Source organism: Palaemon carinicauda, chromosome 22 (assembly GCF_036898095.1).
Source record: "Palaemon carinicauda isolate YSFRI2023 chromosome 22, ASM3689809v2, whole genome shotgun sequence".
Taxonomy (NCBI): Eukaryota; Metazoa; Arthropoda; class Malacostraca; order Decapoda; family Palaemonidae; genus Palaemon; species Palaemon carinicauda.
The window spans coordinates 66,347,307-66,362,306 of NC_090746.1; the positions used below are offsets into that span (position 1 = coordinate 66,347,307).

General features: G+C 51.0%; 1 protein-coding gene across 1 annotated transcript in view; it reads right to left on the reverse strand.

The window, feature by feature from the left end:
* Spf30 (Splicing factor 30) overlaps positions 1-15,000 on the reverse strand; it is an 81,043-nt gene that overhangs the window by 54,016 nt on the left and 12,027 nt on the right. Inside the window, exon 2 of the mRNA XM_068346319.1 lies at positions 1,942-2,047. Coding sequence (XP_068202420.1) covers positions 1,942-2,047 — 106 coding nt within the window. The remainder of the gene's footprint in view (positions 1-1,941; positions 2,048-15,000) is intronic.

Sequence of the window (15,000 nt, forward strand, 5' to 3'; positions counted from 1 at the left end):
AGGGGCAGCTTATGTTCTCCTACAGCCACGTGTCCGGAGTGCGAGTCCTGGAACGTGGTGCACTACAATGCCTAGACCGCGATGACCTACGGTCTTTATAGCGTGACCGTGCAGTGCTATCATGCGAATGTCCATGGGACGGACGCTTAGATTGTGAACAACCTCTTGAACCTCGTAAATGGGTTCAGGTGAGCGCAAAGCTCGTAAAGGCCATCCTGTTACAGGACGGAATGTCATCACACGACCAGGTGAAGGGAGAGCAGGTAGAGCCCTTATCGAAGAAAAATCACTGCGCTTACTAAGATCGTTCTGCCTAACCTCATCTACTTGCTGGGGCAACGCACGCGAGTTGGAACCATCTCTGTGGGAAGAAACAATGTTTATGTTAGGGTTAGGCGGCAATGTCGCCCTAGGTTGGCGAACGAGGACAATATCAGCAGGAGGCTGTTGTAAGGCGAACGAGAGCAATCACGTCCGCGCATGGAAAGGCCAGGAGAGGGTGAAAGGTGGACTTCACAAAAGTCCAGGGCAGATGATGTTGCCACAGGGGACGGTTCTCTCCTCACGCCACGCTGAAGGAGTTGCAGAAGAGTCTCCTTCGAAGGGGGAGCAGAAACCCCCAAGGACAGCCAGGCCTGCAGCACATCTGCAAGGAAAAATGGCTCCCCAGTGGCTGGAGGTGAAGATACTTCACTAGGGGAAGCATCAACTCCACCCCAATACCACTAGGTTGCCAAGGAGTAAGTCGGTCTGCACTCCTAATCGACCGACTCCCAGAGGAAGGTGGGCGAGGAGGAGCTTTAGGAAACAATCCGAGGGTGCAGGATGGAGAGGCCCAAGCTTTTTTCCCTGCAGAGGCAGACTCTGCAGAAGAAAGATCTCTCTTAGCTTTCTTCTTCCTGCACCGCCCGAACTTCTCCCACTGAGAGGCAGACCACTCCCGACACTCGTCGCAGGGCGAAGCCTGCTCGCACCGACGCCCCCGCCAGGCAGGACACAGCAGATGGGGGTCTATGTCCACATGAAGGTGCCGCAAGGGCAACCTTCGCGACCAGGACAGGTAGGCATGTGAGCATCAGAAGAAGGAGCACACTCGCACCTGAAAAGAGAAAGAAAGCGCGTAAAGCAATGGTTGTATGTCTAATGGCAAGCATTGGGAAGAGGTGGAGAGCGGACACGTCCGACCTCAACCAGCCAAAAGAGAAAAGTGGGGTAGCTCTGTGAGCTGTGAGTAGAGATAGGTGGCTGGGGTAGCCCCCAGCCACACCCTACCGACCCACAACAGTGGGCAGGTAGGGTTGCCACCTCGCATTTTCTTTCAGTCTATTGGCTTCCTTCCAACTTTGCCAATAGAGATATCCTATGTAAACAACTTCCGTTTGTTTGTGCAGGAACAACTTACATTGAATAAGACCATTCTTAAAATTTTCTTAAATTCATCAACTGCTATTCATGTCCCTATACTGTACAATTAATTGTTGATTTTTCACTTTAATGTATTCTCCATTACTTTTATTTTTTATTCTACAGAATATTACTTACAACTCAATGATCATTTGCTTAACAGATTAACATTTTACATATTAAATTGCCTTCTTTAATCTGTCTTGCTCCACTATTCACTTTTCATTTACCTGCCAATCCATGAAAGTCAAGGATTAGTTCAATTATATGATTAAACTGATTGTACTTTATAACAGGAGTCACTTAATTATGAGAAATTACAGTACTGAGTGAGAAGTCTTTGAACATACACAATTTTTCAATCTATGCCTAAATTTCCATTGATAAAATCACTGATACCTATGTCCTCTCCATCTTTAAATTGCTGAGAATTACAGTTTTTGTCAATCTATAATGACGGAATAAGTGTGTGTACTGTAGAGTATCAGGTTCACACCATTTCTAACTTGTGAAAACAATCAAATGTCCTTATCTTACCTTGTGCTTCCAGGAGATTAGTGGTGAGGGTGATAACTTCATGAAGATCGGATTTCAATTTCAATAGTTCAGCATTGGTTGGATCAGACGTCAAGGCCGCCTCAACCTGGAATATGACAAATTCGTAGATAATTTTTATTTTTCCTAACCATACAAACCTTAGCTATTTACATAGGGTATTACTTTCGGCGTAGCTAAAACGACGAGCCATTAGATTTTTAATGAGGGTTAACTACCCCCTCGCTAGTTAGCGAGGGGGTAGGGGAGGGGTAGCTAGCTACCCCTTCCCCCCTCACACACCGGTGAGTATCTTCACTTTGCTTAGAGGTAGGACTTTCCTGGGGGACAGGGCTGGCGGGCAAGTTTGTGTAAATAGCTAAGGTTTGTATGGTTAGGAAAAATACAAATTATCTACGAATTTGTCATTTGTTCCGTAACCGAAATACAAACCCCGCTATTTACATGGGGTGACTTAACCCTTAGGTAGGGTGGTAAGTCCCAGCCGTACTGGCTTTGGCTTTGCCCGGGGACTCAGTATCCGGATGTGTTAGCATCCAAGATAAGGAGTCCCTGCACCTCGCAAGTGCCTTGCTCTGCAAGGACCGTGGCCTACATAAGCTGGTGTGTGGAGGAATGAAGTGTGACTCGTCCTAGGAAGTTGACCTGGAGTCCTTTAGATGGAATTCTAGGTTAGGACGTTCCCAATACCACCTCGTCAGGGTATGGGGACGTGACAGTATTAACTTAATACTAGGAACACAAAGGAGCATAGTTTACCTGCAGTGGTTTGAGGTCAGCTGTGCAGAGAACCCAGGATGCTGCTTTCCCCAAAAGAGGGGAGGATGAAGAAAAGAATAAATCCAGTCATACCTTTTCATTCATGCAGTCTAAAACCGGGTAACAATGCCCTCAACCTTCTGCTACCTGTCCATTAAGGAGCCTGAGGTTTAAACCAGCTATTGTGCAGCCACCACAGGGCCGATAGAGAACGTATCGAGCCTCCTGTGGGTCACGTCTTGCAGGTAATGGGCTGTGAAGGTCGTCCGACGCTTCCAGACCCCAGCTTGAAGAACCTGCGTCACAGAGTAGTTTCTTTTGAATGCCAGGGACGTAGCAATGCCCCTGACATCGTGTGCCCTAGGGCAACGTGACGGAGGAGGGTCAGGATTCAGGGAATGGTAAATGACCCTGCGAATCCATGCCGAAATCGTATTCTTGGTGACCCTCCTCTTCGTCCTCCCTGTGCTCACGAACAATGCTTGCACCCGAGGACGAACTGCAGCTGTTCTTTTAAGATAAAGCCTCTGACTCCCTACTGGGCAAAGTAGGAGATGGTCTGGGTCATCTGTTACAGAACGGAGACTCGAGATCCGAAAGGAGTCGAACCGAGGGTCCGGCACCCCTGGATTTTGAGTCTTGGCTACAAACTCAGGGACAAATCTGAACGTTACCTCCCCCCATCCCCTTGAATGGGCGATGTCATACGAGAGACCATGAAGTTCGCTGACTCGTTTGGCCGAGGCCAGGGCGAGTAGGAACACCGTCTTCCAAGTCAGGTGGCGATCAGAAGCCTGGCGTAGAGGTTCGAAGGGAGGTCTCTTAAGAGACCTGAGGACTCGAACCACGTTCCATGGAGGAGGTCTCACTTCCGACCGAGGGCAGGTAAGCTCATAACTTCGTATGAGTAAAGAAAGTTCCAGCAAGGAAGAAATGTCCATTCCTTTGAGCCTGAAGGCAAGACTTAAGGCTGAGCGATAGCCTTTCACTGCCGAGACTGAAAGGCGCATTTCCTCCCGCAAATAAACGAGGAACCCCGCCATTGCTGGAATAGTGGCAACGAGTGGAGAGATACCCCTTCCTCGACACCAACCACCAAAGACTTTCCACTTTGCCTGGTAGACCCCTGCGGATGATTTTCGCAGGTGTCGAGACATCCTGTCCGCAACTTGTTGCGAAAAGCCTCTCTCTCTGAGGAGGCGCTGGATAGTCTCCAGGCGTGAAGTCGCAGCGACGCTACGGCTTTGTGGAAAATGTTGGCATGTGGTTATCTGAGTAGCTCGTGTCGAGGAGGGAGTTCTCTCGGCAGTTCCGTCAAGAGTTGCAGAAGGTCCGGGAACCATTCTGCATGATGCAATAGCGGAGCTATTAGAGTCATTGAAAGGTTGACCGATAGTCTGGTCTTGTTGAGTACTCTTCTCATCAGACAGAACGGAGGAAAGGCGTAGACGTCTATGTTGTCCCACCGTTGTTGGAAGGCATCTTGCCAGAGTGCCTTGGGGTCCGGTACCGGGGAGCAGTAAAGCGGGAGCTTGAAATTCAAGGCCGTCGCGAACAGATCCACAATCGGGGAACCCCACAAAGTCAGGACTTTCCTGGCTACTAGACGATCCAAAGACCACTCGGTACTCACTATCTGAGTTGCTCTGCTCAGACTGTCGGCGAGCACATCCCTCTTGCCTGGAATGAAGAGAGTAGATAGTTGAATCGAGCGGACTTCGGTCCATCTCAGTATCTCTACTGCAAGATGGGATAGCTGTTGCGAAAAGGTACCTCCCTGCTTGTTTATGTAAGCAACTACCGTGGTGTTGTCGCTCATCACCACCACGGAGTGACCCGCCAGGTATTGTTGGAACTGTTGAAGTGCCAGGTATACGGCCTTCATCTCTAGCAGATTATGTGGAGGCACTTTTCTGATTCTGACCATAAGCCTGAGGTCCTGTGGTTCAGAACGTGGGGCCCCCCACCCTTTTTTTTGGGGGGGCGTCCGAAAACAACATCAAATCCGGGGGAGGACGAGAAGATCCACTCCCTTTCGTAGGTTTTCCTCTGTCAACCACCACTGGAGGTCCGTTCGTTCCGCAGGACCCATAGGGACCAAGATGTCAGGGGAATCGTGACCTTGATTCCACCGGGACTTTAGTCGCCATTGTAGGGATCTCATCCTGAGGCGACCATTTGGAACTAGACGGGCCAGAGAGGAGAGGTGACCGAGGAGACGTAACCACGATTGGGCTGGGAGTTCTTCTCGTCTGAGAAAAGGGTCTGCGACACTTCTCAGCCTTGTTATCCTGTCGTCTGATGGGAAGGCTTTGTGGAGATTGGTGTCCAATGTCATGCCTAGATATACCAGTTGTTGAGTTGGAAGCAGAGAAGACTTCTCGAGATTTACCAAGATCCCCAGATCTTGGCAAAGTCTTAGAAGCTTGTCTCGGTGTTGAAGAAGGTTCGACTCCGAGTCTGCCAGGATCAGCCAGTCGTCCAGATAGCGGAGGAGACGGATGCCGATCCTGTGCGCCCACGAAGAAATCAGTGTGAACACCCTGGTGAAAACCTGAGGTACTGTGGAGAGACCGAAACACAGCACCTTGAACTGGTAGATCTTGTTGTCTAGGCTGAATCTTAAGTACTTCCTTAAAGACGGATGGACTGGGATCTGGAAATACGCGTCCTTCAGATCCAGTGTACACATGAAGTCTTGTGGTCTGACCGTGTCCGCTGTCTCCATGCTGAACGGAGTTTGTTTGACAAACTTGTTCAGAGCTGAGAGGTCGATGACTGGTCTCCAGCCTCCAGACGCCTTTTTTACAAGAAAGAGTCGACTGAAGTAGCCTGGGGAGCCGTCGACAACCTCCTGGAGAGCGTCCTTCTTTAACATGGTCTGAACTTCTGCCCGTAGGGCTTGGCCCCTTGCCGATCCCATGGCAAAGGAGCTCAATGACACTGGATTCGCTGTCAGGGGAGGTAGAAATGTTATGAACGGGACGCGATATCCTTGACTGATCACAGAGATCGTCCAGGAATCGGCCCCAAGTTGCTGCCACCTGTTCGCGCAACTTTGTAGGCATCCCCCCACTGGTGGACATGCAGGGGGACTGCCAATCCTAGCGTTTGCGGCCTAGGCCACTCCCTCTAGGATTCCTGCGTCCCCTGGAGGACTTCTTGCTGCCTTTCTTGTCTTTGACAGGAAAGGGCTGCTGCTTGGACACCGTCGCCTTCGCTGCCGCTGGCGGTTTCGTTGTCTTGGACGGGTGAGGTTGTTGAGGTGCCGGAGGTTTATAGGGCTTGGATGTAAGAGCCCTATGTAGGAGGGAGTTCTGATTGGTCTTCCTCCACCTCTCGGCTGCCCGTTCCACATCCTTAGGCTCGAACAAATTCTTCCCTAGCAGGGACGAATGTCTGAGCCTGCTTACCTCGGCTGCTGGAACCTTCGTGTGGAACCTCTCTGTCACCGCATCACGACGTTTCAGCATAGTATTGGCCCACAAGTTCGAAACTTGGTGGGCCAGAAACTCAATAGTGCGTGTACCAGAGAGGAGGAAGGTTTCCAGGGCCTTCCTGGTGCTTTCCTTGGACAAGTCCTCGGATCGCAACAGGATGCCAAGAGATCCCAGCCAGAGGTCTAGCCATGAAGTGGCCTGCATGGCACACTTCGCGACCTTCTCATGGTTTAAGATCTCCGTAGCCAAGAAAGACACTTGCCGGCTCGAGTGTCTCTCAAGAGGGACTCCCTTGGTCAGCTCTTCCACAGTGGTGGAGTGGAAGAGCTAACGCAGACTCCTCTGTAATCTCAAAATACCTCCTCTGCTGGACTCGAGGAGGTGGGAGGAGTTTGTTGCCAGCCGTGGAACGGCTGGAGGAGGCGAGATCGGAGAGCTGGGCCTCTACCTTGACCCTGGCACTCTTCACCCCTTGGGACCAGGGCAAAGCCGCACTGGTCTTCGGAGGTTTCTGGATGCCAAAGACTCGGTCTAGGACCGTGTCCTTGCCCTCACAAGGAAGCATCTCAGGATCAGGAATCTTATTGAGATGTCTCATCAGAGTCAGAACTTGCCAAAAGGCATGCTCGGACTCCTGTGGCTCACCTCCTGGTGAACTGGCAGCGAAGTCTCCTGTCCCCGAAGGCTCTTCTTGGGGGGACACGTGGACGTTCTCCGCAGGTCTTGAAGGTTCCATTCGAATCCTGGAGGATGACTTGGGAATCGTCTTGGAGTCCTTAGACTCCCTCCTGGGAGGAATACAGGACTCCAACAGCGACGCCCGAGGGCTCTTCTCTGGGTCCACCCGGGACGGTTCTTCGGCACGGGGTGGGGTTTCTCCCATTGGTGCGAAAGGAGAACGCCTCACCTCAGTAGCCTCCCCTGAGGATGGGAAATTCTCGTCCGCAGGAAAGGGAGAAAACGTCTGGGGGGGAGAAGGAGCCTTCCTCAAGGATGTCTTTGGAGCCAACTTGGCCCTCGGAGAAGTCACCACGGGATCCACTCCTCTCTTCCTCTTCAATGGGGTCGGAGCCGCCATTGATTTGAGTCCCATTTCAGCGAAGGCAGGCTTAAGGGCCTGGACGACAGCTCTGAACAGGGACCCAAACCAAGGCTGCTTACTGACAGTGGCACTGTCAGAGACACCCTCAGAAGGGAAGGGGATCTGGTGATCCTTTGGAGTGGATGCTACTACTGGACCTGCCTTAAAGGAAAGGGAAGAAGAGGTTGAAGGGTGGATCCTGGACCGGTCTGAAACATTCCCTCCCTCCTGCGAGAGCCCTGGTCTGTGCTTGCGGGGGGGGGGGGGGGCGGATGGACGTGAAGAGGATCTGGCTGCTCTCATTCCTGCCTGTTCCTGTGGGTGCCTCTGCGGTTGCTCGCGCGGTAGCTCACGCGGCAGCCCGCGCTGTACGATCGCTCTGGGGGTCGCACAGGCGCTCGCGTCATGGTACCTCGTCCGAATCGCGCTCGGGCGATAGATCGCGAGCGCGGGCATGCGTAGACGATGGCGAGAGCGCGGGTGGGCGAGCAATGGAGCGCTGGCGAGCGATGATGGCGCGTTGGCGAGCGATGGTGTGCAGGCGAACGATGGCACGCAAGGCGCGTAGGAGAACGACTGCGGTCCGAAGTGTCCGTGCGTGGGCGGACAGTTGGTCTGGAGGTCGGAGAATGTCCTCGCTGGCGCATTGGTGAGCGATGGCGCGTAGGCAATGAAGCGCGCGGGCGCTCAGGCGAGAGATTGCGCGCAGAGGAGCGATCTGGCATAGCAGGAGGCACAAGGCGAGGAGACTGTTCGCGGGCGCGATGGCGCGTGGGATCTTGGCAAGACCTTGGCGAGCGCTCACGCGCAGGGGAAATTCCCCTAATGCGTGGGAGCACAGTAGGGCGATCAGCTAGCGCAGGAGTTTGTGCGCGGTGGCGCGTAGGCGATCGATGGCGCACAGGTGATGACTGGTGCGAAGGCAAGATCTGATGGCGCGTAGGCGAACGCTGAATCTTTCCTCCTACACCCAGATCCGGAGATCGTGGGCGCGTCGGCGAGTGCAGGTGCGCGCTGGCGATTGCTGGCGAGCAGGAGGAGATCGCTGGCGAGTAGGTGATGATCGCCGACGAGAAGGAGACGATCGCTGACGAGCAGGAGATCGTGGGCGCGCAGGAGATCGTGGGGGCGCAGGAGATCGTGGGCGCGAATGGCGCGTAGAAGGATGAAGGTGCGCACGTGAGCTCTGGCGAGCAGGAGAGCGCTGGCGAACAGGAGAGCGCTGGCGAGCAGGAGAGCGCTAGCGAGCAGGAGAGCGCTGGCGAGCAGGAGAGCACTGACGAGCAGGAGAACGATTGCGAGTCTCTGCAGGTCTCTGGGGCGTTGTCTCCGAAGATACAGCAGGAGAGCGCGCGCAGGAGAACAGTGGAGCACAGGGGAAACCTGGCCCTTAAGGGACTTACTCACATCGTGAGAAAGCCCCTTGTGCCCCGAAGGGACCGGTGCCTGTTGGACAAAAGGGTGAGAGGGCGCCCCGATACCGTCAGCAGCCAGGAACGGAGAAGGCAGGTCCGAAGCTCTGGCAGGAGACGGCGAACGGTAGGCAGACAGGTCCAGGGACACAGCAGCAGCAACGGTCAAAGCCTGAAGAGGAGGATCCTCTGCGAGGGACGGCGAGGGCGAGGAGTCGAAGATGCGCCTTCTAACTCTCTTGTGAGGAGAAGAAAGGCCCCTACGACGGAGAGGCTTACGAGCCTTACGGCGAATACGACCCCTAGGGGCAGCAGGCAGGCCATCGTCGGTCCTCCGAAGAGGAGTCTGTTAGTGCACTCCCCAGAGGGGAAGAAACACTTGCAGGAGAGACCGTTGGACCTAGCTTCTCCCCCGAAGGATGTTCAGAGGGAGAAACTAAGCCTTCAGCTGCGTCAGGAACCACAGCAGAGGTTTGACCTGTCTCATCGGAGGCCCCTATCACGACAACATCGACGATAGACAGAGGGTCAACCTCCGCTACCGCCGGCGATTGTTTGACAGCAGCCCCCAATCGGATAATGTCAAACAGGGCTTCCTTGGAGGACGAGCCCTTAAGCCCCAAGGAAGCCCAAAGCTGCAACAAATCATATCCACATGAGAAATATCCTCCCCCGGAGTAGGAGGGAGAGCTGCCTCGCTATGGGAGGCAACGCCCTCTCCCGAACCCCGAGATCGGTCAACAAAAGAACGGCCTACGCTACCATTCGACGGCCTCTCAGGAGAGACCGATCGAGCGGGAGCTTCGGAGGAGGTTCGGGCCACGGAAGAAGAGTCCTTGGAATTTTCTCTCTTCAAGGAAACCCTTGAAAGAGAAAGATCCCGCTTAGACTTCTTCTTGCATCGCCGGGAAAACCTCTCCCACTGGGAGGTACACCACTCCCTACACTCACTACACACTTTATCCTTATCACACCGTTGACCTCTGCAAAACGGACATAAGGTGTGAGGGTCCGTCTCGACCGCCGACATATAAGTCCCACAAGGGAGGTCGGGTAAACCAGGGCACTTCCGCATGGTAAGGTAGAGAGGCCAACTTCCAAACACACAAGGCTGCAAAGAGAAAGCAAAAAATTAAGGCTGTCAATAAGCGAGGGTGAGGCAGACAAGTCTGACCGTCACCCGAGCCAAAAGCAAAGTGAAGATACTCACCGGTGTGTGAGGGGGGGAGGGGTAGCTAGCTACCCCTCCTCTACCCCCTCGCTAACTAGCGAGGGGGTAGTTAACCCTCGTTAAAAATCTAATGGCTCGTCGTTTCAGCTACGCCGAAAGTAATACCCTATGTAAATAGCGTGGTTTGTATTTCGGTTACGGAACAAATTATCATTTGTTAATTTATCCATTTATTTACATTACACCATATGCCAGGGACACTTTCTCCACAAACAAATGCCAGATCCATACAAACCTAAAGTACAAAGTGAAATTCTAAGCGCAGTTTTACTTTAAGTAAAATTATATTTTCATATTAAAATACATTTTTGAACATACTTACCCGGTGGATATATATATATAGCTAACGTCTCTGACGTCCAGCAGAAATTCAAAACTCGCAGGCGATCGAAGATTGGGTTGCTAGGTGTACAACTAGCGCCACCACTCGCCAGGATACTGGAACCATTCCTCAAGTCCTCAGGTCTTCTCTGCCCATAGGGTCTCTAGAGGGGCGGAAGGGAGGGAGTTTAATTATATATATATCCACCGGGTAAGTATGTTCAAAAATTTATTTTAATATGAAAATATCATTTTTAAACATTTAACTTAGCCGGTTTATATATATATAGCTGATTGACACCCTTGGTGGAGGGTAAGAGACCAGCAGTAAACATCATAGGAATATAACTCAAAGAGTTTTGATAAAAACAAACTTAAGGGTTCGTAACTGATAAGGAAGCTGACTTTTATGTTTCTCTGCCTCATTAGTCCGCTATCCTTATGAAGCCCAGCGATCCACTCAGGGGGCTGAAAGACCTCTAGGAGCTGTCATATCTGGGGTGACCACCCCTATGACAGGACCTCAACCAATACCCTTGATCTGGGCGCTCTCAAGAAACAAGTTTGACCACCCGCTAAAATCAAATGATTGCGGAAGACTGTCCCAGCCTCCACATACAACCAAAAAGACAATAGTTTCAGAGAAGAAAAAAGGAATTAGGATTAGGGGAATGTAGTGGTAGAACCTTCACCCACTACTGCACTCGCTGCTACGAATGGTTCCAAAGTGTAGCAGTCCTCGTAAAGAGTCTGGACATTCTTTAAATAATGTGAAGCGAACACAGATTTACTCCTCCAGTAGGTTGCGTCCATAATGCTTCGTAAGGAACGATTTTGCTTGAAAGCCACTGATGTTGCCACAGCTCTGACTTCATGAGTCTTACTTTCAACAATCGAAGGTCAGTCTCACCGCAGTGAGCGTGAGCCTCTCTAATCAAGAGCCAGACAAAATACGATAAGGCGCTCTTTGACATCGGTAAGGAGGGCTTCTTGACCGAACACCATAAAGACTCAGATTCACCTCGTAAATTTTTGGTTCTGTCAAGGTAAAATTTAAGTGCTCTCACAGGGCACAGGACTCTCTCTATCTCGTTACCAACCACATCTGACAGATTGGGAATCTCAAAAGATTTCGGCCATGGATGGGAAGGTCGCTCATTCTTGGCCAAGAAACCAAGCTGCAATGAGCATACCGCCTTACCAGTACAGAAGCCGACGTTCTTACTGAAGGCATGAACCTCACTAACTCTTTTTGCGGAAGCAAGACTCACTAGAAAAAGCGTCTTCGGGTAAGATCTTTAAAAGGGGCTAAGTACAAAGGTTCAAATTTCTTAGACATAAGGAATTTAAGGACAACATCCAGGTTCCAAGCTGGCGTCACTATCCGATGCTCCTTGGAAGTCTCGAAAGACTTGAGAAGGTCTTGAAGGTCTTTGTTCGAGAGGTCTATGTTCCTGTGTCTGAACATTGCAGCTAACATGCTCCTGCAACCTTTAATGGTAGAGGCAGAAAATTTACGTTCATTCCTAAGGTGTAGCAGGAAATCAGCGATTTGAGCTATAGAGGTATAGGATGAGGAAATGGAGGTGGCCTTGCACCAATCTCGAAATACCTCCCATTTGGACTGGTAGATCCTGATGGTAGAGGATCTCCTTGCTCTGGCAATTGCTCTAGCTGCCTCCTTCAAAAACCCTCGAGCTCTAGAGAGTCTCTCGATATTCTGAAGGCAGTTAGACGAAGCGTGTGGAGGCTTTGATGGAACCTTTTCATGTGAGGTTGCTGGAGAAGATCCAACCGCATTGGCAGGCTTCTTGGAATGTCCACCATACGTTGATGTACCTCGGTGAACCATTCTCTTGATGGCCAGAGGGGAGCACCCAACGTCAACTTGGTCCCTTCGTGAGAGGCGAACTTCTGTAGGACTTTGTAAATGATCTTGAAGGGGGGAAACGCATACACCTCCAGGTGAGACCAGTCCAGTAAGAACGCATCGATGTGGACCGCCTCTGGATCTGGAACTGGAGAGCAGTAAGTTGGAAGCCTCTTCGTTATTGAGGTTACGAACAGGTCTATGGATGGACGTCCCCATATCCGCCATAGTTTCTCGAACACCTCCTGATGAAGAGTCCATTCCGTGGGAATGACTTGGCCTCTTCTGCTGAGGCAGTCTGCCATCACGTTCCTTTCTCCCTGAATGAACCTTGTAAGTAAGGTGATTTTTATTTCCTTCGTCCAAACTAGAAGTTCCCTTGCAGTTAAGTAAAGGGACTGCGAGTGGGTCCCGCCTTGCCTGGAGATGTAGGCTAACGCTGTGGTGTCGTCTGCGTTTACCTGCACCACCTTGTTTTGAATCAGTCTTTCGAAACTTTGCAGGGTCAAAAGAACTGCTAAAAGCTCCTTCTGGGTGATGTGAAGCTTTACATGGTCTTTGGTCCAAAGGCCCGAGCACTCTAGTCTATCTAGTGTTGCTCCCCACCCCAAGTCCGAGGGGTCTGAGCACAACACATGGTCTGGGTTCTTTTGTGCAAGAGAGAGGCCTTCCTGAGTCTGAGATTGACATCCCACCATTTCAGGCAAGTCTTGACCGTTTCTGGGAGTGGAATGGACACTGCTTCTAAGCCCTTCTCCTTGTCCCAATGCTGGTTGAGGGGAAACTGGAGACGGCAAAGATTGAGTCTTCCTAGGGAGACAAACTGCTCCAGTGACGAGTGTTCATAGCAGACTCATCCACATCCTTACAGAGCAACTGCTCTTTTTCTGATAAAGACGAATCTTTAAGAGAGCTTGCTCTAGTCTTGTGGGCGATGGAAAAGCCCGAAAAACTAGACTCCGTATCTCCATCCCCAAATAAAGAATAGTTTGAGATGGGGTCAGTTGCGACTTCTCCTTGTTTACTAGGAGACCCAACTCCTTCGCTAGGGACAAAGTCCATCTGAGATCCTTCAGACAGCGATTGAAGGATGACGCCCTGAGTAACCAGTCGTCTAGGTATAGGGAGCCTCTGACACCTGTCGAATGCAGGAAGCTCGCTACGTTCCACATGAGCTTCGTAAATACAAGAGGAGCAGTGCTGAGACCGAAGCACAGAGCTCGAAATTGGAACACTTCCTTCCCATACACGAACCTTAGATAATGTTGGAAGGTCGGATAGATAGGGATATGGAAGTATGCGTCCTGGAGATCGAGTGAGACCATCCAGTCGCCTTCCCTTACTGCTGCCAGAACAGACTTGGAAGTTTCCATAGTGAACTTTGATTTCAGGATGAATACATTGAGTGCGCTCACATCCAGCACTGGTCTCCAACCTCCTGAGTTCTTTGGAACTAGGAAGAGGCGGTTGTATAAAAACCTGGAGACTGATGGTTTAAAACCTTCACCACAGCTCCCTTCTCTAACAAGAGGGACACCTGTAGGTGCAAAGCTTGTCTTTTTGCTTCCTCTCGGTATCTGGGAGAGAGATCTATCGGCTTTTGAACAAGAGGAGGTTTCTTTACAAAGGGAATTTTATACCCCTCCTTCAACAAGAGGACAGACCATTGGTCTGCACCTCTTCTCTCCCAAGCCTGCCAGAAGTTCTTCAATCTGGCCCCTAATGCTGTCTGAAGTTGTGGGCAGTCAGACTCTGCCACGACTTGATCTGGCTCCCCTCCTTTTACCTCGTCTTCCATCAGAACAAGAGTTGCCTCTGTTGGAGGCTCTGCCACGAAAGGGAGGAATAAACCTAGAAGCAGGGGTATCCAACTTCGGTTTGTTGCTTGAAAACGACGATGGTAATACCTTGCGAGCCGTTTTAGAAACTAGATCATGGGTGTCCTTTAAGGCAAGGGATGAAGCTATATCCTTCACAAGATCTTGGGGAAAAAGCGAACGAGAGAGTGGTGCATAAAGAAGTTCCGACTTCTGACAAAGAGTAACTCCCGTAGCTAAGAAAGAGCACAATAACTCTCTCTTCTTAAGAACACCCGCAGTAAAAAGAGCAGCAAGCTCATTGGATTCATCTCTTACTGCCTTGTCCATACAGGACATAATCTGAACAACAGACTCATTATTAAAAGCAGACACTTTCTTGCTCAAGGCTCCCAATGACCAGTCAAGAAAGTTGAAGACTTCAAAGGCACGAAAGACCCCCTTGAGCAGATGGTCAAGTTCCGAGGTGGTCCATAACACTTTTGAGCGTCTCATGGCTAGACGACGAGGAGAGTCTACCAGGCTTGAGAAGTCCCCCTGGGCAGAGGCAGGTACTCCCAAGCCGAGAACTTCTCCTGTGTCATACCAGACGCTCGAACGAGAAGCAAGTTTAGATGGAGGGAAGGCAAAGGTAGACTTGCCAAGTCTTCTTTTGGTCTGCAACCATTCTCCCAGCAAACGCAAAGCTCTCTAAGACGACCGAGAGAGCACCAATTTAGTAAAAAAGGGAGCTGTAGCAGCCAACCCTAAAGTGAATTCTGAAGGAGGCGAGCATGGAGCAGCAGGAACAAAATGCGAAGGAAAAACTTCCTTAAAAACAGTCATGATCTTCTTAAAATTCAAAGATTGTTGGGCAGATCTAGGTTCCTCTTCTTCAGACAAGATACCCAAAGGTACAGCTGTGGAAAGGGGATCATCCGCTTCCTCCTCAGAATAAACTTCATCCGGAGTTCTATGTTCTTACGAGGTGGAGAAGCAACAAGAAGTCGGGATGGAATAGCTTGACAGCTTGCATCAACCTGCCGATGAGTAACAGGCAGAGGATGAAGGTCGACGTCCCGTCGGGACTGCATCGACTGACGCTCAACATCACGTCGAAGCTGACGATCG